Source organism: Corapipo altera, unplaced genomic scaffold, assembly GCF_003945725.1.
Source record: "Corapipo altera isolate COAL_440 unplaced genomic scaffold, ASM394572v1 75, whole genome shotgun sequence".
NCBI classification, from domain to species: domain Eukaryota; kingdom Metazoa; phylum Chordata; class Aves; order Passeriformes; family Pipridae; genus Corapipo; species Corapipo altera.
This window is the reverse complement of record NW_020884887.1, coordinates 11,473,481-11,501,247: the sequence shown is the minus strand read 5'-3', so window position 1 is coordinate 11,501,247 and position 27,767 is coordinate 11,473,481. Positions and strand designations below refer to the sequence as shown.

The 27,767-nt window shown below is 41.1% G+C and overlaps 1 protein-coding gene across 1 annotated transcript in view; it reads right to left on the bottom strand.

The window, feature by feature from the left end:
- Positions 1-27,767, bottom strand: part of ADAMTS2 (ADAM metallopeptidase with thrombospondin type 1 motif 2) — a 170,705-nt gene that overhangs the window by 86,714 nt on the left and 56,224 nt on the right. Inside the window, exon 3 of the mRNA XM_027643112.1 lies at positions 21,135-21,294. Coding sequence (XP_027498913.1) covers positions 21,135-21,294 — 160 coding nt within the window. The remainder of the gene's footprint in view (positions 1-21,134; positions 21,295-27,767) is intronic.

The following is a 27,767-nucleotide window of genomic DNA, read 5'->3' as shown; positions in this document are numbered from 1 at the left end:
AAGGTGCCACAAACAGAGCAGCCAGAGAACAGACAAAGTTTAAGCTCCAATCATTGGTTATTTGGTTCCCTCCTCTATGACATGTGGAAAAAACACTCTCTTCTTGCAGAGGGCCATGAAAACAGATGCATTAGTGCTTGTGAAACATTCAGGTAGAGCATCAGGGAAAAACCCATGAGGAAGTTCAATAATCAGAGCTGGGTTCGAAAGTGGATCAGCAATGAAGGCATGTTTGGACACCCTGGAGAGCAAATAGAAAACAAAATCCTTCACAGATGTTCCCCTGGAGAGCCTTTTTTAGTCTGTCATCAAGTATGACCGGAACAGCGTTGCCAAAAGCCAATCTGTCCGAAGTCTCCAGTGGAACTCAGCCCTGACAGACACCTGACACGAAAACCTTCACCCCAAACCAGTAAAGTTTGGCAAATTTTTATCAAAATTGAATCAGAGTTCAATAATGGGAAGCATCATGTAAACTCAATGATAACTGATACTACCCACTCTGCTTACAACTCTGTCATCTCTCAAGATAAACCACCAGCTGCCCACACAGAGATTCATTGAGGCGTCCGGAGGAAAGGACCGCGCTGCTTCGTTCGGGGGAAAGTGTGAAATTTATCATATGCCTTTTATTTTTTGCTTTCCCTTTTCCCCTTGCTTCAGACTGACAAGTGCAAATTAAAATTTCACACCCAGCCTCATACAGGGAGCATGAAATTCAGATTCGGAGGATTTAGGAAGATTTCTCCAGGATTACACGGGTGGCAGCTGCCCCAGTCAGTGCCACTGAGCCTGTCCCGTCCAGTCTGTCCTGCCCTTGGGCAAAAACTTTGTGCAAACATTTAACGAGAAGAAAATGCAGATGTGGCACTAACAAAACTATTGCATGTGCATAATTTAATATTGATAGTAATAAAACATAATTTATACTGCAAAGTACCCTCAGATCAATCGAATCGCAGCCACAGACACTATATATGAATAGACAACTGGTTCTCAGTGTCAGTTCAATTGAGTCACTTACAGGGTGGTCAAAGATAACCAGATGGTTCCCATATCAAGAAACGTAAAACTTAATACATGATTAGCATTAAACACAGATTTTTGCTGTGCCATTTCTAGAAACAGGGATTTATTTTTTTGACAATTTTTTAGATAATACCTATCCTTAGAAGGATATTGTTATTTCATTTCTCTGTGGAGCCTCACTAACTTAACCTGTATTTTGGGAATGCCTGAGGACAGCAGAACTATTGCTGAGACTCTGACCTTGATCTCTTGGCCGTGGTTGTTCCATGCCAACTTCAAGCCTCTGGCATTGCTAATGATGAGCCGTGGAATAGAGCAGTAGGAGACAGAAACAAACAGTATTGACAAATATTTGTATTATGAGGTATGAGCATCTTCCACTCCTTTGCCACCCTTCTGCCCTGTTCCCTTGCACTCAGGGATTGCTGGACATGCACACTGAACACCAATTCCATCAGTGCCTTTGGTTTCCTTCACAATTTGCTTGGACAATTCAGTGGTCCTTGAGAAGTCCTCGTTGCAACCCAGTGTCATTTCAGTGCCAACAAAGAGCAGCAAGTGAGGGTTTAGCTTCATGAGATGCACTTTTGCATGCATACCATAACACTACCAAGTGAGTCCAAGGGAGTCCCTGGGAAAGTTCCCGGTAAGTTCAGACAAGCCACAGCTTCACTCAGGTTTGACTGTCCCCAGTTCTCTAATATCTTTCAGGTAGAAGACTGTATTTGGTGCAGTGATACTTCTGATTGTCAATTTTTGACTTCCCAATTATTTTGTTAAGCAAAAAAAATGACTTCCAAAGCAAATTAATGCTTTGAATTTCGCACAGATTCAGTTTAATCCCCATTGCCAAACTGTTACAATGTGGCAGTGCTGGATGAATGAAAACATGTGGATGCCAACAAGTGCCACTTGCTTCTGGATTTTTTACTGCCTTGAGCTGTGAAGCTCCATCTTTATAATTTTAAATTCTCACCAGTTCCTAATGACATTCATGATTTAACTTTTAAGGATTACAGTGAACTGATGAGCAAACCATTAAAGGAAACATGTTGGATATATGAGCTAGGAGTTTTCTGGCACCAGTTCCTGTGTTTTGGTTAGTATATGCCACAGCACAGACATTCAAGATCTACTTTTCTCTTTGCAGAGAACCACATTTTCCACATTTTTTGAGATGATCTAGCACGCAGAAAAGAAAAAGATAGGACTAAAGTCAACTCTCAGTTGTGCTGGTGCATATTTAGTGCAATCTCAATGAACTTTGAAGAGTGTCAATGTCTTTAAAGAGTTCTGGACCATCACCAGTGTAATTGAGAGAAGTTATTGACTCTTACAAAAGCATCCATATGACACAGACCTAAGAATCCAATACTTGCATTATTAGGGGTTTTGTTTGTGATTACATTTGATTAACTCTGAAACCTTTTTAAATTCAAACTCAGGATGTGATACCATTCCAACACCACACAGCCAAAACACTTCTGGCAAAACAACCCTTACAGAAAATAACTACACCCACTGTCAGGACAGCACTGAAGGATTAACAGTCAACTCAACATTTGAACATTATTTTATCCCAGTTTTGAATCCATAAAAAACAGTTCTGCTCAGTCAGGATGTTTTAATCACTGAGACTTATTTGGGAATACAAATGTATGAATAAGAGTCATTCCTCCATCCAACACCACCAAACCACAGCAGAACATGAACTCTGCTCAAGGACACACATTTACTCAGCTGATGACTCTGCTGCCAAGCTGCCTACCCATTGCTATGTTTTTCTTTTTTAAGGGTGTGGAAATCTTTGTTCATTTAAAGTCATCCTCCTGGTTTATTGTCCTAGATCACTTACCTTCTGGGTGATAATTATCAGTATAAGCACCAGTGTGGGTACTGGGATAAAGGTGCCTTATCCCAAGCAGAATTTGTCTTCCCACAGAACTGTGTTACACAACAACACCAGCTAGGTTGCGTCATTTTAACTTCAGGAGGTTACATTAGTACGATTTCTGTATTTACATAAAGATGAAGAAAAAAAATAATCATCTACAGGAACTAAAAAGTACATCTTGATTGAAAGATGGCTGAGACAACCTGATAACAGCTTATGTGTCTACAAAACACTGGCACATGGAAGGGAAGGAACTTTTTTTAAGAAGAAAGTGGGGGAGGGTTAGCTACAAAGGATAGATTGTGACAAATTATTAAACTTAGGCTCAAGAAAACATTTTTAAGCAGTGAGATCATTTAGACTACAATGTAGGCTCCAAGTGCAAACTGTTCAATATCTTTCTCTGGAATTCTGTTTAATAAGTTTGAACAATGCACAGGAGGGAGTGGTGGTAGAGGGGGCTCGGGGCGCACCAAAGCGCCAAAGAGATGATTTCCATAGTAGAGGAGAATGATACTGCTGTATAACTGACTGCAAAGATTTGGAATATTTGGCTTCTGAATCGCAAAGAACGATAAACAACTCACATTCTAACCATATTTCTAAGGTTTTGCTTGCACTGAGAAGTCATCCATCAGATGGTGCACAGAGCGGTGCAAGGCAGAGAGACATTTGCGAGGAGAGAGGAATTGCCTGTAAGCCTTGCAGAGCCTGAGCTTGGGTCCCTCTGCAGGGAATCCTGCATTTCTCTGGGTTACACATAAATTAAGTACATTTCCTGCCCATTTGGTCAGAAGGAGTGAATATGCAGAATGGGAAGTAACAGCCTCTTAAAACAAGTAAAAATCGAGAATACCACAGTCAAGAAACAGATTGGAAATATCAAGACAAACAGGACTTTCATTTTAATACAGCAAACTGTTATCAAACACTCAAAGCTAAGACAAAAATACAGCCAACACCAATTAATAGCAAGGAAAATGGCTTACACCAAATGGTCTGACTAAATGCTCCTCCATCTATGTAGAGAAAGACTGTTATATTTGAGTCTGACTGAGCAAGACCTTAAAGCCTTGGTGATAAATCATGCGCACCAAATTTTCAACTCTACTTTTTAATTTGTTTCCTTCAGTTGATGATACATTACTTGGAAAATTCAAACTACATTTCAATCCTGCTTTGATAAGAAAGGCTATGGAATCAGAGCAGGCTCTGATTTTGGCCAAAAATTTTCTGTATTTTTCCAGAGGGGAAAAAAAAAACCAAAACCAGAAAGAGAAAAAAATAAGATATACCTTTGTGGGTGGCCTCCTGCAAAACTGGCAGAAGAAACCCACTGCTTTCCAGTTTCACTTCTATATTCAGGCATGTTTGCATAACTTTTGCATTTGGAAAGGATCTTTCATATTTCAGAGGAAGATGGTTCTAGTAAGAAAAAAAATTCTTTACCAATAACAAGTTCCTTTTGTATTCTTCATTCTAAGTTTTGCGAAGAAAGCTTCTTGTTCAACAACACAATCCAAAACCCACTGAAACTTGATTCTTATCAAACACAATCCTAACAAAGCCCTTGTGAACAGTACATCCTTGAGACAAAGGTTTTGATATTAGTTTGTTCATCCAGGTTTCCTCCTTGTTCTGCTCTTTATCTTCTCAGAAATTTTGCCCAGGTGGGATTAGAGAACACCAACTGTTTGTCTCACATTTCTAGATGTCCAGATGTCTGACCAAGCTACTAGTGTTTTGAACCACTCCTCCATGGAGAAGCACTGGCCATGAGGTAACCAGATCCAGAAGCACAGTAAATCTACTGCAGCTGCAACATACTGGAACAAGTGAGCCACACATGTACTCAGTAAATTTGGGATGTCCTTCAGTGCTGTCTCACGTGCCTAGAGCATGCTCTGAAATCCCCTGAGCACACACAGGTAGGATGCAACTGGTATGTACTGGGTTTACTGGGTGGACCAGTGCTGCGGGACACGCACACTAAGTCCCACTAAGTCCCCTCTTGCATATTAAATCCCACACAACTTGGATACTGCAGATTCACTCTGGTCAAGGTATACATAGGTCCCTGCTTGAAAACTCCTGGGCAGAGTGATGCTCCACAGGGCCTGACAGGTTTGTCCAAGTCTTATTAAAAATCCATCAAAAATCAGGTGACACTGAAATTTTTCATGCAGCTTGATCATTTAGCCATAAGGGTATAGACTTCTTGCAAGATACAGCTAAATCAGCAAAGAACAGCACTTCAGATTGGAAAGCAGATTGGAAGAATCGAGTATCTTGACACTGCCTAATTAAGCTGTGCTGCTTTTCACACCAGGACTGCCAGCAGAAGGCAAAACATATTGCAAGCATACAGTTCTCTCTACAACCAGACACTAAATGGCACTCCTTTCTCACTTCCTCACTCCACTACGTGCCGTTCCACCTTGCCCACCAACCGTCCTGGCAGGGAACTATCACACCGAGTGTGCACCAGAGCTGCTCTTCCTCAGGGATGAGGTGAGTTGTGCTGCTGTCCTCACCCAGCCTGCCCAGGAGCCAACAGAGCCCCTCAGCCATCAGGACAGGGCACGTGTCTGTACCCTCAGCACAAGAGTTGTCTCCTTGCAAAGGGCAAGAGCACGGAGCAATGGGAGCACCCACAGCAGTGGTGTGTGTCCTTTTCCTCTGCAAAAGGAGAGCAGTTCCCAGCTGGATTTGCACAGCAGCCTCCTCTTCCAGCCCAAGCTCAGCACTTCCAAGGGAAGGAAATTCACCCTGAGCTCTTGGCAGTGTTTCTGAAATATCCTGTTAATCACTTCATGGGTTTTTTCAAGAGCAAAACGTGAAGTGAAATGAAGTCCAAGGGCTTACACTGACTTTGTCATTAAGGTGACTGAGAGGGGAGAAACAAGAGGAGAGTGGCTAATGGGAATACAGAGGTCAGGCCAGGAGCTTCAAAGTCTGTAGATGCCTTATTGATTCTCCCTTCAGATCCTGAAACCAATAAATTTATCTTCTCGAGATCCTTCCTATAGAGGCTGAGGACAGTAGATTTCCTGGGTATCTAAAGAACTTGAAACTTCTTTTGAAAAACTTGAACTATTTGCCTTTATTATAAAGTGAGAAAGGTACTTGCACATTTCAATGGCTTCTGGAAGAACGGGGAGAGACCAATACTGCAGGGTGGTTTTGGTGCTAGTGCCCAGGGAAGTGTGTTTCTTTCCTTTAAAGCTATATCAGAATTGAGAAGTCCTTTGCTTGGATTTAATGGATATTTTAGAATTTGGGGAGCAAGGATAGCTTTTGTATTTGTGTTTTGAGCCAAATTTGCCCATGAATGAGAAATTCTCCTAAATGCTAGCACAATATCAAAATCTCCCAAAAATTTCACTATAAATTAGGAGAAAACAAAATGAGCAGTAAAGACCTCATGCAACATGGCATCTTGGTATACAGTGCTTAAAATACTGACAGGACATGATGGGTTCCTTGAAAAATGTGGATGAGAAGCCTGAAAGACACTAAGATATCTGGGAAAGATGAAAATCACCAAGGCATCATCTGAAAAGCTAAATTAGGCAAATTAATTGTTGGGGGGAACAAAAACAACAAAAAAAAAAGTGGCTCAGCTGGACCAGACAAAAAGAGAGGAACTGAAAGGACAAACCAGTAACAACAAAGTTGAGGGGTCAAAATTTTAGACTTCTTGCAGTTACACTGTAGCATATTTTGGTGAACTTAAGAAACGTACAGAAGCACAGCCCCATGTGAATTCAATGAACTATTGAAATCAGTCAAGAAGTTTTCTGAAAATTGGAGCAGAGGGATGAAAAGAAGATACTGCTACATGAACACAAAGCAGTGATTTTTGGAAAGTACTATGGGAAAGGAGGGCACTATAGATTTCCTGCAAATTGGATTAAAAAGGAAGTATGAATGGAACAATGAGATTGAGCACAGTGAAGTGCATATCCCAAAAAAGAGCTGTACAGAGAATATTCAGAAAATTATTTAATCAGAGAGCACCAGGAGGAACAGAGGCACAATTATTACTGACAAAGCTTAACAGAATTACATCCCAGCTCCAAATGCATCTAACAAACACTGGAGGAAGGCATACCTGACCAGGTGATAGAAAGAAGACATTAAAATAAAAAGGAACAGCACTGAAATCCCAAGACATATAACTTAGTCACTTATAATCTGGAAACTTCTTAACAGATTCATTAATGACAAATTGGTTGAACTGGTCGAAACTAATGATGTGTTTCTTGACATGAGGAAGGGTATTGACACAGCATAAGCAGGGAGGAAAAAAAAATCATCTCATGGTGACCAAGCTGCTGAAAGCAGGAAAAGACTCTGCCTGAATCCTGACCAAATTAGGGGAATGTGTATGACATTGTCATAAGTCTGTGCCCTAAGTGGTGAAAGCACATCTGCTGCAACTGGAAAGTAACACATCAAAGCATACAACCTATGCAAACAGCACAGTGGGAAAACAGGGGAAAATAAATATACTTTCCAAGGGGCTCTGATAATTTTTCATGAGCAATGAAAGATGTTGCTGTCTCTCAAAAGACATAAAAGGAGTGTTAGAGAGTGAGTACCTGTGTAGCACAGCTTCATTAGGAATGCCTGGGTCCATTCCATCATTTCCATAGATACACTCCATCATTAGGAATATAGAGCTCATATTCTCAATGCTCAATTCTTAAGGTAACTTCAAGTTACAGATAAGCTTCAATGTGTTTAAATGATCCTAAAGTAAATCATGAAACCAGAAGGTACAAAATTAATCAAAACAGAAGCAGACAAAGACACTTTGCAATTCAGGCAAATTCAGACATCCAGTTTCTCACAGCCTTGCACTGGGTCTGCCCCCACTAAACTCACTGGGAACTTTTCCATTAAAATCAGTGTGAACGGGATCAAGTGCATGGCTTGGCTGAACCTTATACACTTGCCAACCAGTAATTTATTATTACAAAGGCAGTTCCCAGAAAATTCATTCGTATAAGGTCTGTGAGAATTAGCTATCGCATAGCACGCGTTGCCTACGGGGATTTTGAAAGAGACACTGTAATTTATTTGGTGGGAGTACAGTTCCATCTCACATTGCAAAGACTCCAAGCTCTCCTTTAAAAAACTTTAAAAAATTGAAAAGAAATAATCTTAAGGAAGAAATGTGGCCTCTTAGCTAAGGGATTCTTTCTCCCAGAGATTCTTGGAAATGCCCCCGCCATCACTTCAGAGACAATCAGGCTTTCCAGTTGTCTGACCTGAGGCCCATAAGGACTGTAAATCCTACCAGTGCAATCAATCTGATCTGCTGCAAATCTTCAGAGCTCAGACACACCAGTTTCACTGCAAGGAACACTCTGCCCTTTGCCAGTGCTTTTCACAAGGGTCTCGGCAATACAAAAGAACATTTAATTTCCTTCAGGACATCTGATAAGAGGGTCAGGCAGTATTATGGACCAGTGAACACCTCCACAGAGATCTAAGGCTTAGCTAATGCAGGTCATGTGCCCTTCCCACCCATATTCCACCACCATTACCAAGGACCAGTGTACGAGCAGCATGAAGGCAGCCACGTCAGGCTCTCCCAAAGTCTGTTAGCACCTCTAATACAAGCGTAATAAGAGTTGCTACAATATTTTTACAATCATCCCACCTCTATCCCACATCCAGCCACAAACACAAACCAGACCTACAGCCAAAAAACCGGCAGAAATTAACCCCTTGGGGCTGGCACTTGATGTTACCACCAGTGGAGTCTTAAACAAAACTCCCACTTAACTTTTAAGTCCAGATTTTATTCCAAATCCTGTGTTTTCTCATCTGCATTTTGTTGCTGTTGCCTGTACATTTTTGCAGTAGACTGACAGATTTTACCAGTCTTTCAAAAATATTCTTCTTCAGTAACATATGACCTGTGGGTCAATATCTGAAATGCTACAATGGGTTGCCATGGAAATATCAATACCATCCATTTCTCTGCACACATTTAATTGGGATATCCTAGAAAAATACCTGGATATTTAGAAATTATATTCCAGTCATTTTACAGTGACTCAAAATCAGATTTTCTCCCTTTGTTATGTTTTATTCCACTGGAGATAGAGCAGCATTTTCATGCTGCCTAGGACATTTAATACCCTTAGCTAGAGCCTTTGGGCTGCTTTCTGTAACCATTTCATAGTTTAACAAGTCTCCAGAGGCTCTATTTTAAGAGGAACAAAGCAAAAATTACTTCAGCTTGCAAGCAGAATATGAAGTTAACATGTATGATTTTCAGCCTGCTCTTTAGTCAACACTTTCTGAAGAGGGACTGGGAAAAGGCTACATTGAACTGGCAGAATTAATGGCCAGTGAGCCTGTGAACAGAGACTAAAACCCAGATTTAATATATGGCTTTAGACAACTCATCATTTTAAGATCAGGTTCCTGAAAGGTGTGCTTTCCCAACCTCCATGAAATCCATTTTTTGATGTATTGGAAAAAAAGTCTGCTTTAAAAGCCACCCTAAAAATAGATTCAAACCCCAAATATCTAGGGTTTGGCATACCCAGATTCAATGTGACTAAATGTGTATGAGAACGCTGTAAAATCAGATCCAAACTTCTGCCCTACTCCACAGGGAAAAAGGCATGCACAACTGCAATGTGTTCATTACTATATATAACAGTGTCTCTAAAAGAGGAAAACCCTAGATAGAAAGAAATGCAGTAGGATGAATGAACTCTGAACACTATGATACAGTGAAGCTCAATTAGACAAACAGAATTGCTGCCCACTCAGCAACAACAAAACACAACTCATGAGATGTAATTCTCAGTGCCTGCTAATTTCATGTATTTTAATAGCCAGGCAAGGGCAGTTTCTCATGTCACCATTTAATTACTGTTGCTGCCAGTCACAACAGATGCTTTCCCATGAAGTGACCTGGGTTTGCTGATCTGTGGAAAAATGACGTTTCCAAAATATCGTGACTTCCCACATCCAAAGACCCATTCAAAACACCTTGTCACTTAAACCACACCACCCATTTATTTCTAAGATACTTCCAGAAGAAAAAAAAAAAAGAGAGACCAGAGAGAAAATAAAGCAGCGATTCACATTCATTTTAAAGTTAAAAAAAGTCCTTTCAGCAGCAAGGTAAACTTTCCCTGCTGACTTTCCTGCTAACTTTGCAAGGTGGTTTTTGAAGGAGGCACAGGGATGGGTGTTTTGGAGGCAGTTGCTTCAGGTAGAAAACATTTTTCAGTGTCTCTTAATATTCACAATCAGCAAGTGCCTTCAACAACTGCAATATGCCTCCACATGTACCACAGGAAAAAGGATCTCCCTGACAGGCAAAAAGACATGGTCACAAAGTGCACAGATACTTGACAGGATTACAAGTTTAAAGAGTCCCCACAGGTGGCTGTTCATAGAAACCACTATTAGGCTTGTCTTTTCAGGTTACTTTTAGAACTGAGCATGTCTTATGTGCAACTCACATAAAAGAATCCTTCCTGAAGCGTTCTGTAAATAATCACTCCAATGTTTACAAAGTTGTGATTATTGAAGCAATGTTAAAATATTAGGGTTACCAGCAAAAAAAAAATAGTCCATGTCTCTTAAAACTGACAGTCTGTAGTGACCAAACCTTGCAAAATGGAGCAAAGCCCAGGGAAATGAATTTGTTTCCAAGGACAACTGTCTGAAGCCCAGCAGTGCTAAAGAAAATGATCCTCAGCACTGTGAGGCTCCCGCAGCACGAGGCGCCAAGGATCGCTGCTCCCAGCTCCTCCCTTACACCTGGACCTTCGGGATTTCTGGCCACCTTTCCTCAAAGGGTAGTTCTTCCCTAAAGAACTGCCTGCCTGTGGAACTACCAGCTCTGCAGTGGAAATAAAAGCAATCCCTAACCCCCTCACCATCCAGACTGTGATTAATAATTTTCCTCCTTGAAAGCAGCACACATTGACGGGCAGCCGAGCTGTGCCAGATGGTCCGAGCACACACAGAGAGCTGGAACGAGCAAGTGACTGCACAAAAACTCAGAGATAAAAGGAAGAGCAAAGATGCGTCTCAGGCTTTTAATCAAAGAACCTGCTGAAAAATTAAGTGTTAGGTATTTAACCCATTAACAGGCACCGCAGTTCTGTGAGCTGTGCAACCACATTACACAGAAAATGAATGTTGGTCTACAAAACCTTTGCAGAGGGATGGGGCAGGTGGACAACAGAACCAGGTGCCACTCTCTGGGGATCTCTTTTGAGACACACAGCCAGCAGAGCACAGGGTCTCCATGAGCAGTGAGGAAAGCAATGTAGTGATTCAGTTGCCTGCCTTGGCGTTGTTGGACCATCCAACAGTTTCCAGCTGGTGACTGCATCCCTTCCAGCAATGTGGCTCAGACAGCAACAGCTGACAGGAGGCTGTGGCCACTGAAAAGGAGGACTGGTCTGTCATTAGCAGAGTGTTAGATTAGTTTAAACCAATTACCAAACCATGTCCTTGGTCTTATTAGAATAGCAAAGTTTCAGTAAGAGAGTATCAGGATGCAGGTCTGTGCAGGTAGTGCCACAGGGATCAAACTAGGTAAGAGCATCATCCACACCTGGGATGTGATGGAAGTCAGTGAAGCAGCTTGTGGCCACTGCTCACATGTGGGTCCTTATCAGGAATGGTTCATATCCAAGAAGGCACCTCTGCATTAACAAAATAACTGTTGTTTGGCTTGAAAGTACCTCATGATCCAAGACAATCCTGCTGACAGAACATTTTTAATCTAATATGTGAATGTTAGATAAAATGACTCCTGAGGTTTTTATTCAAAGGAGCAAAGACAATTAAATTCAAATTATTACCAGCGAGCGTACACATGAGACTTCATGCTCTACACAGTTTGGGACAAAATATTTTGAAAAATAATTATAAATCATTTTTAAAGTGATCATTTAGAAAAACCAGAGTTTGTGCTCACAGTTTGCAGTAACAGTTTCTGCTACTGCCTTACCCCACTTATCCCACTGTTTCAAAACAGTGCCTCTGCTCTACAGAAAAGTACAAATTTCCAAGAAGAAATTCACTTGCTGCTGTTACCAAACTGCACATTGAAAGCAACTGAAATCAGAAATGTTACTGGGTTTTTCCTGGGCTAAAACCCTCTTACCTTTCAGAATTTCAGAGAGGCACAGGGGAAAGGAGCCTTGCACTAGCTGAAATGAAAGTTAACACTGCTGTTGCTTGCTTTTCCTAGAGAAAGTTATTTTTACCTAAAAAGTCCAGGCAGTCCCAAGCAAGAGTTACAAAATAGCTGCAGAAAGTTATTACCCAACACAGACTGCAGCTATAAAGCAAGACTGTGCAGATCAGGCACCTAATTCATACCAACCACCGGGTTACTACAGGTGTACTACCCAGCCTCCCACAGAGCAGAACACATGCCTTGCTGAAGCATAAACATCAAAGAGGCATGAGCTTCCCTGCTCATCCCTGCCCCTGTACACACCAGGGGCAGAATCCAGCCCAAAGAGCTGCATCCTCCTCTCGTCTTCAAAAGGCAGAAGTCCCTCTGTCAGTTCACCCAGTAGTAGTACTGGTGATCAGCAGTGTCTGCACTGCTAAGCTCCCCCAGCACTGTGGGACCTGTGACTGCAAAGGGGAAGGAAGGCAGGACAAGCAGCTCTGGCTGCACTGGGAGATGATTTTAGGGCACTGGGAAGAACAGCTTTTAAAGGGAACAGTCCATAACACAGTGATTAAATACATTATATGATGCACAACTTACCATATACACAGCCAGCTAAAGAAACAGGCAGTGGCTTGAAGGAGCCTGGTGACAATTGTCTATGCAGCACCAGCTCTGAGGCACTGAAAGACTCTCCTTTAAACCAACATTGAGCTCACAGGCAACACAGCACGTGCTTGAAGGGATGTGCTTGGTGTATGGTGGGGACCCTGAACTAAATTAGTGCAGAGAAAGACAAAGCAATTTGTTTCTCATTCTCCAGCTGGTTCTCACGGCACCATAAATGCAGAGACCCTTCCAGTGCCACTTCTGCAAGCATTGAGACACCAGCACACAGCACTGCTTCCCTGGCTGGTCCATGAGGAGCACATTTCACACAGCTGAGAACAGTCAGAACCAGATGGAACACATTTTTAATCTTTGGACCTCTTCACAGGGCCTCACATGTGGCTCTTCTGTTGCAAGAAATGTAGATGTTTGAAGGATATCCATCTCCCTTGCAGCTCTGGGCTTGCTCATTGCTTTCATTTGATGATGCCTGGATATTACAGCCTGATCAAACCACTGTATCATCATTATCAAGGACAGCAGGCAAAATTTATGCCGCTTTTAGTCAGAAAACATTTTAAACTGAAAACGTTTATCGGCATTTTCTACCAGAGCTTATTTCAGTGATGCCTACCAGATGCTGTTTTGTGTATTGTTATTAAACACAGGGTTTGAATCCCGTGGTACAAAACAGCAAACACTACATGCTACCCATATTTTTGAATTCTCAGTTTCAGAATCCATTGCCTAAACAGAGATATGGGTTCCAGAACACTTTCAGTTAGTCAAGGTAGAATATTAAGATCTTTCTGCGAACAAGTTTCTCCCTCTTTGAGCCTGGCAGGACCTACTGGATCCTTGCCATGCTCTGTTTTTCTCAGCAGGTTGGACAACACGAACACAGCTTGTAAATAAACAAAACCCCAACAGGATGACACTTCACGGAAAAACACAGCAGTAAATGTGAAACTGCAGAAACCATGTGGGTGTGCACGCACATTTTCATGAGCAAAGCCTCCTCACACGCCTGTGGGCAGCCACACACCCTCACGTAGGCGAGCTGGGGCTCTGGGGGCCAGGTCTGACTTACCAACTGCTGCTCCCGTGAACTCTGCTCTTACACTGGGCTATTACCAGCAAGAAACAGGATCAGCTTCCAGTGAAAACAAGGTTTGTGTTACTCCTGTCCAAAAGGCAAATATTTTGTTCTCTCTTTCCTCCCAGGAGGCTGAGAGGCTAAATTCATTAAGGGCTGTGAGATCAATGTGTGAGATATTAGAAGCAAGAATTAAAATGAACTTTAATGAAATCTGTTGAAAAGTTTTTGTCTCTATAAATGTATCTATAAGCAAACAAGTGTTGACTAAATGTAAACAGAACCGAGTGATTAATCAACCTCAGTTTCACACACCCACAGTGCTGAATTAATTGATAGAAGGATGTGAAAAGTAAAATGAATGCTTTCCCTATACTTTCATAAGAGCTTCTCACAAAGACTTTGCAGGAGAACTGGAAACTCTTGTTTTATAGACCAATATATCTTTATTATAATTTTGTTACATTTACTGATACTTGATAATATTCCACTCCAGGGCTGTAAGCTGCTCACAAGTCATCACTTTGGAGAGCCTGACAGACAGTGTTTGAATTTAGCAGAGAAACTAAAATGAACTCACAGTTGAGAATTAATTTAATTTTTACATTAGCTAACAATACATGCAAATCTGTGATATTTAAATAAGCACAAATAATTAAATCATTCACCTGTAATTGATGCATATCTGAATGGAAGTAATTTGCTCTGGTAACTTGCCTCATAACCAAAACAGAAACCAGCCAGAATAAAAAACATTTAGCCTAAGGTACATATCTGAATCCCACTGAAATCAGTTTGACTTAAGTACTTACTCAAAACTAAGCCTGCACTGAAGTGTTTCCTTGAAGTCTACGTGGATCCCAAACTGCCTAATGAGAAAGGCAGGGACAAATACAGAAACTGAAACCGAGCTTCTTCACATACTATTATTATGTTCCTGTATTCCAGGAACATAGTAATAGTTTAGCAACGTTTTATTACAGTTTGATGGGGTGTGTGGGATAGGGAGATGACAGTTCAGTGCCAGGAAGCCAAAACAGAGTGGGTCATGTGGCAGTTCTCCACTCCAGCTCCACGACACCCCATCAACTTTTACCTCTGCACAAGAGGATTTATGTTCCTTGTGAACAAAACTGTGCTGCAGCAACTACAGATTTGATATCACAAAGAAATAATAATGGGAAAGTATTTGATGAATGATCAATCATCTGTAAGCAAATTAGAGCCCCTGGAAAAAGATGTTTAATTAAAAGAAAAATGAAGATGCAACATACTTCCCAAAGCACTCCAAAATTCAAAAATACCCACTGTACAAATAGCCCACACACCTTTACTGTGGTCCCAGTATGTATCTGCATCACCACAGATCTGTAGTTACATGAGCACTTCCCCTTCAAAAAAATTTAGCAACATTACTAGTATTAAAAAAAAAAAATCAATTATTTTCACAGTAATTTTATTTCCAGGCAAAAGAAAACTGTCCCAGAAGCACTGGAAGGGTTGATTTTTCACCTGACACCATTCTGTGGCCCAGCTAAGGCCACCCACCGAGGAGGTCCATGGCAGAAAACTCCATCAGCTCTGGAGAAAAAGAGGCTATTCCTTGCATTTCCCATCGAGCACAAGTACAAGCATTGTTCATTAGCCTTCACCTAATCATCCCAGATGATTTATTGCACCGCTATAAAAGTAGAAACCTTTAGATTCATCCTAAAGTTTCTTATTGAAATTGCTGTAAGGATCTTATTTGCCTGTGCTAGCAAAGAACTGCTCCATCAGCTGCAGCGAAGATGGTTGGGAAGGGTGACATCCCATGGCCTAATACCACTCCCTGGAGACTTCTCTTCTCATGAGTGCATGCCCTTGCTTCTTGTTAAAAGCTGATTTGCAACTGAATTCTCAATCTTCCTCTTCCCAGAAAATCCCCAGAAAATGAATCTGCAATGTGGAATTCAGAGAAAACCCAAGACAGGAGAGAAAGACAGATGTATTTATCATACACAGATGATGTAGGAAGGAGACAAAAAATATTGTCATCAGAGTCTTACTGACTGCAAAATAAGGGAGCAGTAATTAATCAGCAAGAGTGCAGGCTGAGAGGAAATATTGATTGGATTTGGAGAAACTTCAGTTTCCTGAAGGAACTGTTCCCTTGCAAAGGTAACCAGGAAAGTTTCTGTAAATTAGAATGGCAACCAGCCAGGCAGCAGCCAATCTGAGTGTCGTTTCAGGCAATCCAGAAAAATATACACCAGATGCACGTTGGTTTCTAAAAAGTAATTTAAATACATTAGTAAATCAATGGCATTGACAGTTTGATGGACTATGATGGAGGAGTCTTCCTCTGAAATATCATCTCCAAAACCTGCAAAGCTCTGGCAACTGAGTTGTTACAACTTTATCATATTTTTAACTTTCATCTTTTCAAAAAACTTAGAGGGTTGGGTTGTTTCAGCTTAAATTTGCTTGGATTTCTCTCCTGCTGAACTGGCCCTAACCCCTCAGGACTCCTGAATGTCCCAGTAGCATGAGAAGGAGAGACTTTTACCCTTTTGCTTCATGGAGGGGCAGGAGATGCCAATGACAGGACTGAGGACCAGCTCTGCCCCAGTGAGGTTTGAGTGTCTGTCAGAAAGGAGTTGGTCACCACTGCTGAGTAGAAGGAGCAACTTATTTCTGTCCTTTTACCTGACTGGTATATTCTTATGGCCAGGGGGATGTTAGCACCCTCAACATCAAAAAAGGAAACAGTAATAGAATTTAAACCAAAACAAACAAACAAACAAAAAACAAACCAAAACCAAACCAAACAAAAAAAAAAACCCCACAACTCAAAATGATGGGTTTTGCCCCAAAAAGTGCATCACAGGGTCACATAAAACGATCACATCATTCAGCACCAAGCCACTTTCCCTCTGCAGGTCTGACCACCAGCAATGGCATGTATTGCCATGGGAAGAGGTCACAAGTCTCCAGCAGAGGTTGTGAGTCTGTCTGTCCACCCTGTCAGCCCACAGCCTATTCATGACAGGACTTGTGTCAGATTGGGTTTGGCCATTCCAAGGGATTTAATTGGCACTTGCAGAAACAACAACTTCCTGGTTTAAGCACATTTTGGGAGTTACCTCGCTGTCTTCCTCGGTAATAAACTGTTCTTGGCTAAGGTCATCTTTCATCTGCACAGTAAATAAAACTGTCACTAAAGCTGAGTTTCTGTTTCTCATCAATCAAGTAATACAATAAAACTCAGAGCACCATATTTAAACAATGATTTTGAGAGAAAAGATCAACCTTAAGGAAGTTTTAGTATAATCATTTCCTCTCAGTTGATCAACATAACAGGCACAGTAATTTAGCTGGGGAAATGTGATATTAAAGCTTACAAGCCTGATAATCAGGTTGTCTTTCGAGACAAAACAATCAAACTGGCTTCCAGACCTCATCATAATCATCAATTAAATACTTACCATCTCTTCACTCAACATCCAAAGAACATTTAAGAAAAAAACAACCTAGTCTAGCTCATCTATTTAATCCTAGTTCTATCATGTAGCTAGTTTTACTGCTATCAAGCAACATTTTTCATGTTTGTAAGAAGGAATTCAACAGGAAATATTAAAATATTTTCAACATGCTGCTTGTTTTTATCTAGAGGAAGATAAATTATTATATGCATGCAAGCAGTAAGAGCAGTTGCCAGAAAAAATAGGATTTATTCTCGCCATACCTGCAATACATCAGCCACTACATGAAAATATTTCTCTTTCTGAAACAATTAGCCTAATTTGTAGTGACCTCACACAGACCCACACAGTAATACTCTGCTGAAGATTATTACTTGCCTAAAACGTGATGCTTACATTTTTCCAGTACTTTGACAAATGGTATTGTTTGAGAGGGGAAGAGGAGGTAGAAATATTACACCCCATACTCTCTCATTCTCGCCAACACCAGATAATCCCACACCAGTCAAAACAAGTTATTCAGGCTGCCAAAACAACTATTTACGTTTCCCAATATTCTGATAGAGTTTTATGTAAATGCAGAAGCAAACCTGGCACAGTCTGAAATCAGAGCAGAGCTCTGCCACTCCTTTCACGGCAGATCCTTCCCAGGACATTCCACTGCTCAAAACCCAGCACGTCAGCAGAGCCTTCACAAAACTGGATGCATGCCTTGATCCCACCAGGGTTTAGGAGGTCGTGGGGTTTGTTTGTTTATATTTTTTAAACAGATGGAATAAAATCTCAATTTCTTTTGCTATAATATTAAAATATTAGATAGCAGTGTATGGAAAATGCTAGAATAACCCTGCTGTCAGGTTCACCTCACCGTATCTGCTGATATAATTAGAATTTACTTCCATGGTGTGGAAAATGAAATTTTTTTTGAAAAACAAATTTTTTTTTGCTGAATCTACACTCACAACCAGTCAATGGATCTTCCATTAGTCCTGGTTGTCTTCTGGGAAGTTCAGCTGTTCATCAGCTTCAGGGGCCTCCCTCCTGCTGTCCTGCAGCTCCATGCTGGAGATCTCTGCCTGGGCAGCCGTGGGAGATGCATGTTGAGTTGAGTAGCAAGTTCTTCAACAAACTACTCAACAAAAAAACTCCAAAGCCTTGTGTTGTGTGAGGTCCAGTGTGGCCACTGCTCACTGCAGACCCAAGCCCTTGAAATGACAACTGACCCACCCAACTCCAAGTTCATTGAGCTTTCCATTCCTTCCCCTCCTGTTTCACTGGGGAGAGAACATCTTGTCCTATTTCTTGTGAAAAGAGTGCCAGAAATAGGAATATTTATAAGGAATTTGTATCTATCTATCCAAAGTGAAACATTCAAAAATCATGACTCACAATCCCCTCCCAAATCATGGGATTAAATTAACATATCATGGGACTTTGAAAGATGCTGTCTTAAAAACTATGGAATACATAAACTTTGTGTTACTCATTACCTTAAAATATTTACACAGCCAGAAACTAAAGATTTTTTCAACAGTTAAAAGAACCAGAAGCTTACCTAGAGGAAAAAAAAAAAATCATCACATATTCATAAGATTCCTGGAGGCTGGACCTTTAAAAATAGTCCAAGTGTTACAATTCATCACATGTAAATTTATGGGATTTGGCAACAATGCAGTTGTCTCCAGGGATGTTAGAAGGGGGAGGAGTGCTCTTGGTTAACCTCTTTTTTTTTTTTTAATAGATACAGCATGCTGAAAGTGCCCTACTAAGTATTTCCTAAATCAGCCCATCGATCAATTTAGAGCACTATGGAAACACGCAGCACAGCGCCCTTCTCAACACCCAGTCACTAAATGTTTTGATGTTTGTTAAACCAAAACTCAATGCATTCTGTAAAGAGACAAACTGGGAAATAAAATTACAATTTCTGAAAGCACGTCCTTTCCGTGCCTGTTGCCTAGAGCAAGTCAGAGGTGGGAAGCCAGGTTTAATAAAAAGTAGAGAACAGACTGGTTTAGAGTGCCTGCTCACTTTCTTTTTTAAAGGCAAAGAATTGCATGGGAAAAAAAATCCCCTTTGCACTGCAGTAGGTTATTTCCAAAATGAAAACTAATCTGTAACTAAGTTTACAATCAAAAGATGGTGGGGTGGAAAGGAAGACTACTTTAGATTACTAAATATTTCTTTACTTTAAAATGTGAATTATCACAACTATTCTTACCTATCCCCAACACCTGCTGATCCAGACAAGGTCACTGCTACGTCTCAGCCCAGCCCGCATGAGTTCAGCCTCGCTGTTCAACCCTCCAGTGCTGGCTGAAGGCTTTGATTACTCTGTGCCTTTGTACCAGAGCCTGCAAACCCCAGCCCTTGTGCAGGTGAGGTGACAGACGCAGAAGTCTGGTGGCATCAGACACGGTGTGTGGCTTTGCTGCCCAGCACGGCGGGTAGTGCCACCCTCAGCTCCTCCAGAAGCCACACAGCACTTGAGAGGGGTGTTTTCAGCCACTGCTGTCAGAGCCTCCTCTCGCAGGTACTGCATGCCAATAACTGGAGCTGATCTACAGTTTACACTTTGCTGTGTACCAGACTCCTACTCCTGAGGAATATTTACCATCCAAAAACAAAAATACTGCCATAAGGTGTGAACGAAATCAAGTCTCTTTTGTTTAGGAGGAAACACAGTGAGCGGTTGATATTTTCCAACGTGCAATATATTTATAAATGTCTACTAATAGAGCAACTTCCATTCTATCTACCATCCAGTCCTTCTGGGATTGTGGCTCTCAGACTCCTGCATTCCCCAGCTCTGCTCCACAGTGAGTACAAAGGCAACCAGAAGAGTCTCCCCACAGCACTGTGTCAGCCACAAAATTACATGGGTTATTTCCAAGGTGGAAAAAAAGGTTGGTTGAATGATATTACTTGCTTTCTTTTTAATCCTTGTTCCCATTTGAACACTGAGAAATTTCTATTGTTCACATGACCCTAATTTCAGTGCTTCACCTCTCTGGCTCTCTGTTCCTTCCTTCCTATACTTGAAAACCTATTGTACTGAAATAAGATAATACTAGGGTATGAGTGACAAATAGCTCTGCAGTTTGGTACACACATTTGGAACAAAAATGTAGCTATTTTGTTGTTTCCACTCAAATGACCCAGTTAATTTCAGTGTTAACATCAGCTGTCAAAACATCTACTTACTAGATTTGCATCCCTTATTTATTTAGAAAAAAGGATGCAATATCTAAGCAGTTATCAGACAAATAGAAAACACTGCATAGAATTGGTGTTTATGTTTAATTCCTGCTATTCCATCACTGTCTATCACATACTTAATATGTTAAATTCCACACTTGGTAGCACATAAATAAATCAAGACAGTTTGTGTTCATACTGGAGATACCACTATTCCCCATTGGGACTAATCCAGCCCAGCAAAGACATTCAGTGAGAAGCCCCTGTACCATGTTAGCCTTGATGTCCTTGTTGCAGCCTTCCAACACAGCCTCTGCCAAGCCAGCAGTGCCACCTGCCCCCAGCACAGGCACCTCTGCACTGCTGTGTCATCCACCACCCCCCTCTTCTGCTCTCACCCAGGGACTCAGTGGGACACAAAACTTTATGTTGGCTATATCTGGAGCCAAGGAAACTCTCTAAAGCAAAGTCATTTCCACCCTCCTGGAGATGGTTTTGGCTGCTGCAATGTTTGATTATCCCAGGTAAAGCGTTCAACTCCTTCCACACCTTTTCATCCTTGGAGGGAGAAGAACACATTTCGTTCTCAAGGATACAAAAGCCAGGGGTAGCAGATCACACTGGCTACACGCCTTCAGCTACACTTTATACATCAGCTTGCCTTACCTTTATACAGGGTATCCACATTCTCAATAGGAAGCTGCTTCTTGGCAGCTGCTCTGCGATAGACCACGTGTGTTCTGCCTCCTCCCTCCTCCTCCTCCCGGGCCCCCTTCTCCAGAGGTTCAATGAAGAACTCGTCCTTGTCCGTGCGGATCATGCCAGCCTGTAGGGACAGGGCAGAGATGGAACACTTGGCATTACCGCACATACAGCAGGCGTTGTGAGTAAACAGTTACAATATGCTTAAGCACACTTTAGTGCTCCCTGGAGAGCAATTAGGATGCAGAAAGGAAACCAGGTGAATTCTTTATTAGAGCAAAACGAAGCATCACTTCCCCAGCTTGACAAGAAAGGACAAAAGGTACAGCCCTGAGCCTAAAGGACTTCTCCTTGAGCCACATGAGCATAGTATAGGCCTAAGAATTTGTCTAGGAAATACCCTCTCCATTAAAAAACAGCTAAAATGCAGGTTATGTTGGCCTTAGCTGTGTATCAAGACCAGACCGCCCCAGTGTTTACTATTTCTGCTAAATAAAGGATCAGTTCATGCCCTAAGCTGGTCCTGATGTGCAGTTCTAGTCAAAAAATGTAGGATCAGCCTTTCTATTCAGGAGTAGGATGGAAAAATACTACATCTTACTTGCAAGCAGATAAGCTTTGTGATTATTCCCCCCTTGACACAAAGGGTTCAGCCAACAAAATAATCTTTCAAGAATTAGCCACAACCAGTTTTTAAAAAGTGCCAGTAGTGCACTGCTAAAAAATAAATCTTATGCAGACTGGACCAGATAGCCTGGTATGAAAAGAGAAATTTGCACTTCTACAGAGCACCTCTAAGGAATATCATCCAAGTAATTTTCACTAAGTTCAGGAGAAACACTCATAAAGACTGAAAACTTTAAAAAGAAGAAGACTTTTCATCATCTTTATGCAGGTGAAGTAACTTGGGCACCTGGATGATTTGGGTTTGTCTCCTCTTGCAGTCCTGCCCTACTGCAGAAGGTCACAGCAGCCAAGAGCTGCTTGCAGAGATGGTTGGCTTGAATCAATTTTTCTGCATATATTTGAACATCCGTGTTTGAGAACTCAAACTAATGAACTCTCAGCTTGTAGACAGAAAGTCTTGCTATTGACATGAATGAAATTGTTCAGGTGATTATTGAGAGAAGCTCCAGATCCAACCTTCAGGAGCTCCTTCATCACGCTCTTTCCCTCTCTGCCCACTGATGATCCTGAAGTCGTTGGAGTTCCAAGCTGGACACAGGAGAACATCTCAACACTGTGACACACTTCATCTTGCTATCTGAGCTTCTGGGAGCCTAAATTCCCTGTTTCCTGAAGGGCTGTCTCAAGCTTCAGGAGAACCAGTTTTGGCTCCTTTGAACCCAGAATCCTCACTAGAAACAAGTATCATCTAAACACTCTTCTCATAACCCCACACTAAAGTTCTCATAGAACACATATTTTTCTTCTACAAGTAGCAAACTACATTCCTACTGCTATAAATACAGTATGTTCACTAGTTCCCTCCTTGGAAAAATGTCAGGTTCATCTGTCATGTCTTAACTTACATTAGGCAAGATTTCCAGTCCCAGAATTCATATAGATAATGTATACAAAAACAGATTGAAGAGGAAGGATTAAAGAGGCAAAATTATATCGAAGCAATTTAAACTGATGCCATCCTGCCTGTATAGAGAAAACTGAATTTGAAATCATGTCCTGTTTCATTTTATCTAATTTAGATTCCACATCAGACATAGAAAAGGTGAGACAGGCTCAGTAGCTCAAGGAAGCCAAAACAACCAAGAAAATAAGTACTGAACCCAGAGAGACAAAAGCTGATCTTTTGCTGTAAAATGGAATACATGAAAAATTCAGAGGTGATGTTACTCTCCTTTTAATGTGTATTCCAATTGCATTACACACACACACTTCTTCTGGATATTAAGTATTATATCCAGAAATCCTGAAATCTTTTTATAAATGCACAACTAAAGATCCAGAAGGAACAAACATTTGCGAGTTAAGCTGCATAGGGTATGATGCAAACACCATACATATGCTCAGGAGAAATACACTGAGAGCTTGACTGTTGTGAAAAAAACTGTGATTTTGTTTTTTGTAAGTTAAAAAAAAAAGCATGGCTGTGCACAGGTTCCTATGTATTTCTGGGTTCATTAAACCTAGTGTTAACTAAGTATCTAATGCCAGACCTTAGTTTAGAATGCAGACCATAATTCAGGATACTGGGGAAAATGCTGCTGTACACTGTATGCAGCAGGGAATACTGATGGAAGTTTGGAGGAATTTAGATCTTCTAAGAATATTAACAGATAAGCAATTTCTACACTCAGTAGTTGAACTGACAGAAGAACAACTGTTATAGGTGAACTTTAGCTTCCAGGGCATGGTGGCCTTTTGGAAATGAAAACAGCTGGTCAGAGTGAATTCTCCCTCCTGAGAAGATGAAGGTGACACCTGAGAAACATATCAATTATTTTTGGTTGGAATTATTAGGAAAGAACGTGTGTTTGAACTGTTCAGGAATTACATATTTTTATGTATTGCATGTCCTACACAGTCTTTGGTTTAGCCAACATATTGTCATGAAATAATTAAAGAAAAAATGGTTTTTTCAAGATTTTAAGAAGAAAATTCATTTAGATGGCAAGGCAGAGTTCCTACAGCAATCCACAGGTCAAGCCAACTGCCTAATAATATAACCACAGTTATAAATGATTCATTAAGAAATATGTGGGGCTCCTGAAAGTCTCAACCACACATTTCCTTGCTGCTTTGAGCAAGACATTTAACCTCTTTACTTCCATTTCTCCACCTGTGAGGCAGCATAACAAGAGTCTTGCAGGATAATTATAAGGGCTGATTTGTTATTTTTTTTGCCAAGTGCTTTGAACATGAAGCACTCAAGATCAATTGCCTATTGCATTTTTTTCTGATACTACTCAAAACAACCTCAAATAGCCACCATGAAAGGGAGATTGCTTTTAGTCATCAACCCAACACTGGTGTTGTGCAGGGGTTTGTTCACATCCTTCGCCTCCCATCAGTCCTGTTCTTATCCACAGATGCCATCACCCTTGTGCCAGCCTGTCATGCCAAGACAACTGTCAGACAACCACCAAGTTTATGATGACAACAGAGAGCATTAAAGTTGCTGCAATTTCCTGGAGAATGCCTCTGGGTGACTAAAACAGAAATGTTGTATTGTTCGAGCACACCTGCTCCTTTCCTTCAATTAGAAGGTCTTCAGAAAATTCACGAACCATCATCATCTGGACATTTGCTTCACAAGATGTGAAAGCAGAATTAGGGCTTTCCATTACCAGTTTCCCCAAAAGTTCTGAAGGGAATCAGAGTAGTTGCTTTCATGAACTTTAAGAGCTTAAAAGTACCTGCTGCCAGCAGTGTTTTTCTATCCTACACTGCTTGCCACACATCCAGGGAATGCTGTACCTCCAGGAGTTATGGATTAGCAGTGCCCACTCTGCACTATGACCCTGCAGCCACATACATGCTGTGCAATTCAGAATTAGGCATGGGATTGTACATCTTCATGGAAAGGAATTCCAATTCTGGAAAAAAATGTTAACTGTTACCTCTTCCCCTCCTTTTCTGGGACTTTTAACCTGAAACTAAACTGCATATGGGAATGTTGCTAAATAATGATGGCAGGAGAGACTATGTCCTGTGACTAATGAAAACATAAATTAATGGAAAAAGTGTTTGCCTTTGGAATGCACCAAACTGTAGCAAAGAGTCTACAATATTCCACTATTTCCCAAAGCAGGATATCCCCAGGCCTTTCTTCCAGGGGCTTTTAGATCCCAGCTGCAAATTACTCAAGTCAAGCACTGCTTGGCACTCATTAATATGCATTAAAGACTAGAGCAGAAGACACTTAATCAAAAGGAAACAGCAGTTCAGAGAATCAAAACCTCTGCTAAGGTTACCACGGCGGTTATTTAGAAGTGAAAGCCACACAGGAAAAAACTCACAAGGAAGGCAGAGAGTGACTGTCCTGTCTAATTATGACACAAATTACATTGATATGCCACAGATTAGTCCATTGTAATATACAGGATTGGGGTCTAGAGTTCCACTAATCTCTTTTGGGGCTAACAGGGCTCCCATGCAGCCCTGAAGACCTTTTCAGGGACCACAGGATCTACATATACTGGCAATACCAGCATCCACCTGGGCTTTCTGCCTAAGTTAATTACAACAATCCATCCACCACGACAGAGATCTCCTCTCCAGCCCAGGAGACCTGCCAGTGCTTTGCCACCACACCACAGAGCTCAGCTGAAAAGCAGGTTTCTTCTCCCTTCTCCTCAACACTCCCAACCCTTCTTGCATTTCTAAAGACACTCTTTAGAAGTCTAATTTGTCAGAAAAACTGCCTGGCATATTTAGATCTACAGAAAACCCCAGGTTTTAGAGCGTTAGCTCCTGTGGATAATTAAATGTCTCTCTGGCTCTGCACTTGGTGAGTGACTTAATTGTCTCCTCATTCCCATTCACATCACAGCTCCCTGTTCTGGGCTGTAATGAAGCAACCCATCTAACTGCTGCTTCAGGACTCCAGAGCCTCGGCCCATCCTGTAACCACAAGTTTAATTAATGCTCATTTTCTTCCTCATTAGTACAGCTTTACGAAGTTTCTCTCACTGCCATGTAAAGGCAGATTTACTTCCCAATCTCTGAGCACATGATGTAGACAGGAAGATAAAATTAAATGTGAACAAACATGAAATTAATATAAAAAATCCACGTGTCTGCTTAGTAATTAAACCAGTAGCCTACAAAACCAGAGTGTTTCAGAAACTCTTAGAAACAGCATTTCTGTAAATAAAGAGCTCTTTGGGCTTTTTGAGTCTTGAAAAGGTAACTAGCCAAATGACATACCTGTGTATGAACAAATCCTAAATACAGTCTTGAATTTCAGATTATTTTCCTGAAACCAAAGGGAGCTACAAAATATCTGATATTTAACCTCAGTGCCTGGTTTATGAGCGAAGACTCCAGAAGGGAATTTTGCACTATAGGGTCCTCCCAACAATCAATTCACAGAGAAGATGAGAGAGATATGCATTTAACTACATAGTTGCCAAAAATACTCTGTAGATGACTTGAAAGAGAAAATATTTATATTTGCAGGACAACATGTTGGACAACATCTAATTCTATGTTTATATTAACACATCTGTACCCCAAATAGACAACTGTTAGACATTTGACCAAACTGGCACTAGCATAGCAGAGAACTCGAAAGCAAATTCCACGTGTTAATTTTATGATCCTTTTCTAGGTCTGAGAAACACAGGAACATGCTTTTTCCAAACAATAACAGACCTGTCCTTCCAGTGCTGAAGTCAAGAATGGAAATGCTGTTTGTTCAGTTCCATTAGAACGGACCTGATGCAGCAGGAGCAAGGTCACCTGGGAAAGGAGGCAGAGTGAAGGACATACCACAGACCTTCCAAACTCATCCCTGCCCACATGGGGTCTTCTCAATGTTTTCCCTTCTGCAGTGTCTTCATTCCCAACCACACAGTATACTGATTCAGGAAAAGATGTGTTTGGCATTTTATTTCCATTTAGCTTAATTCATGTAGGTAACAATGAAAAAATATTAAAAAAAAAAAAAAGAAACCCTTCCTATGTCATATTTGCATTTGATTCTTTGAGGAGAACATGCCTTGAACTACTGAAGCATTGCAGAGGAAGAATTGTGCAGTGCTGCAAATTCATCTTCTGTCACAGTGAAATGAGGGACTGAAGGAATTGTAGCAAATATTTGGAACATACTGGCACTTACTTTGTTGGATGCTGCTGCTGCCCTAAAGCTACACCTAGCTATTCAGGCTGGAGGAGGAAGTTTTCAACTGAGCATATATATTCTTATTACTGTTAGTATTTTTCAGCTTTTTTTCAAGTTGGTTTGCAATTAAGTTGCTTTATTTTTGTATATCCTCAAAAAATTAAGGGGGCAAATAATTATGGATACACACAGGAATTACAGAGCCAGACTAGCAGAGACACAGAGCCTGCTGGGTAACCCTATGGAAGCTGTATGCTCCTTAGGGCCCTTATTTATTCTCTGCAGAATGGGGATAAGGTCACATTTTTACTGTACTTTGAGATCTACTAATGAACAGCACCACACAGGAACTATTCCACAGCCTGCTTTCTACAGTCCTTGTTGCTCAAGGGAGGGTGGATATCTATCCATTCATGCAACTACACGTTTCCACTGCTACCAAAAATAAAATTTTGTCCCTGGAGCCCAGCTTAGAGACTACACAGTCGCAGGTGTGATTGATAACAGCAGGGGGACAAATCCGAGCCAATATAACTGAAGTTATGAGAGCTGCATTAGTTACAGCAGATGAGGATCTGGACCCAAATCTTGCAGTTGTATGGTATAACTCATTTTAGAAACTCAGAAGGGTTTTCTGTGGTTTTTAAGGGACACAATAGTGAGACAGACTTTGTCTCATTCTCACTGAACCATCGAGAAAACAGACACAAAGCGATTTCACAAAGCAGTGCCAGCAGATTTCCAGACAAGGGTCCTGGCCACAATGCCTGGCTTTCACCAGTGAGCAATGC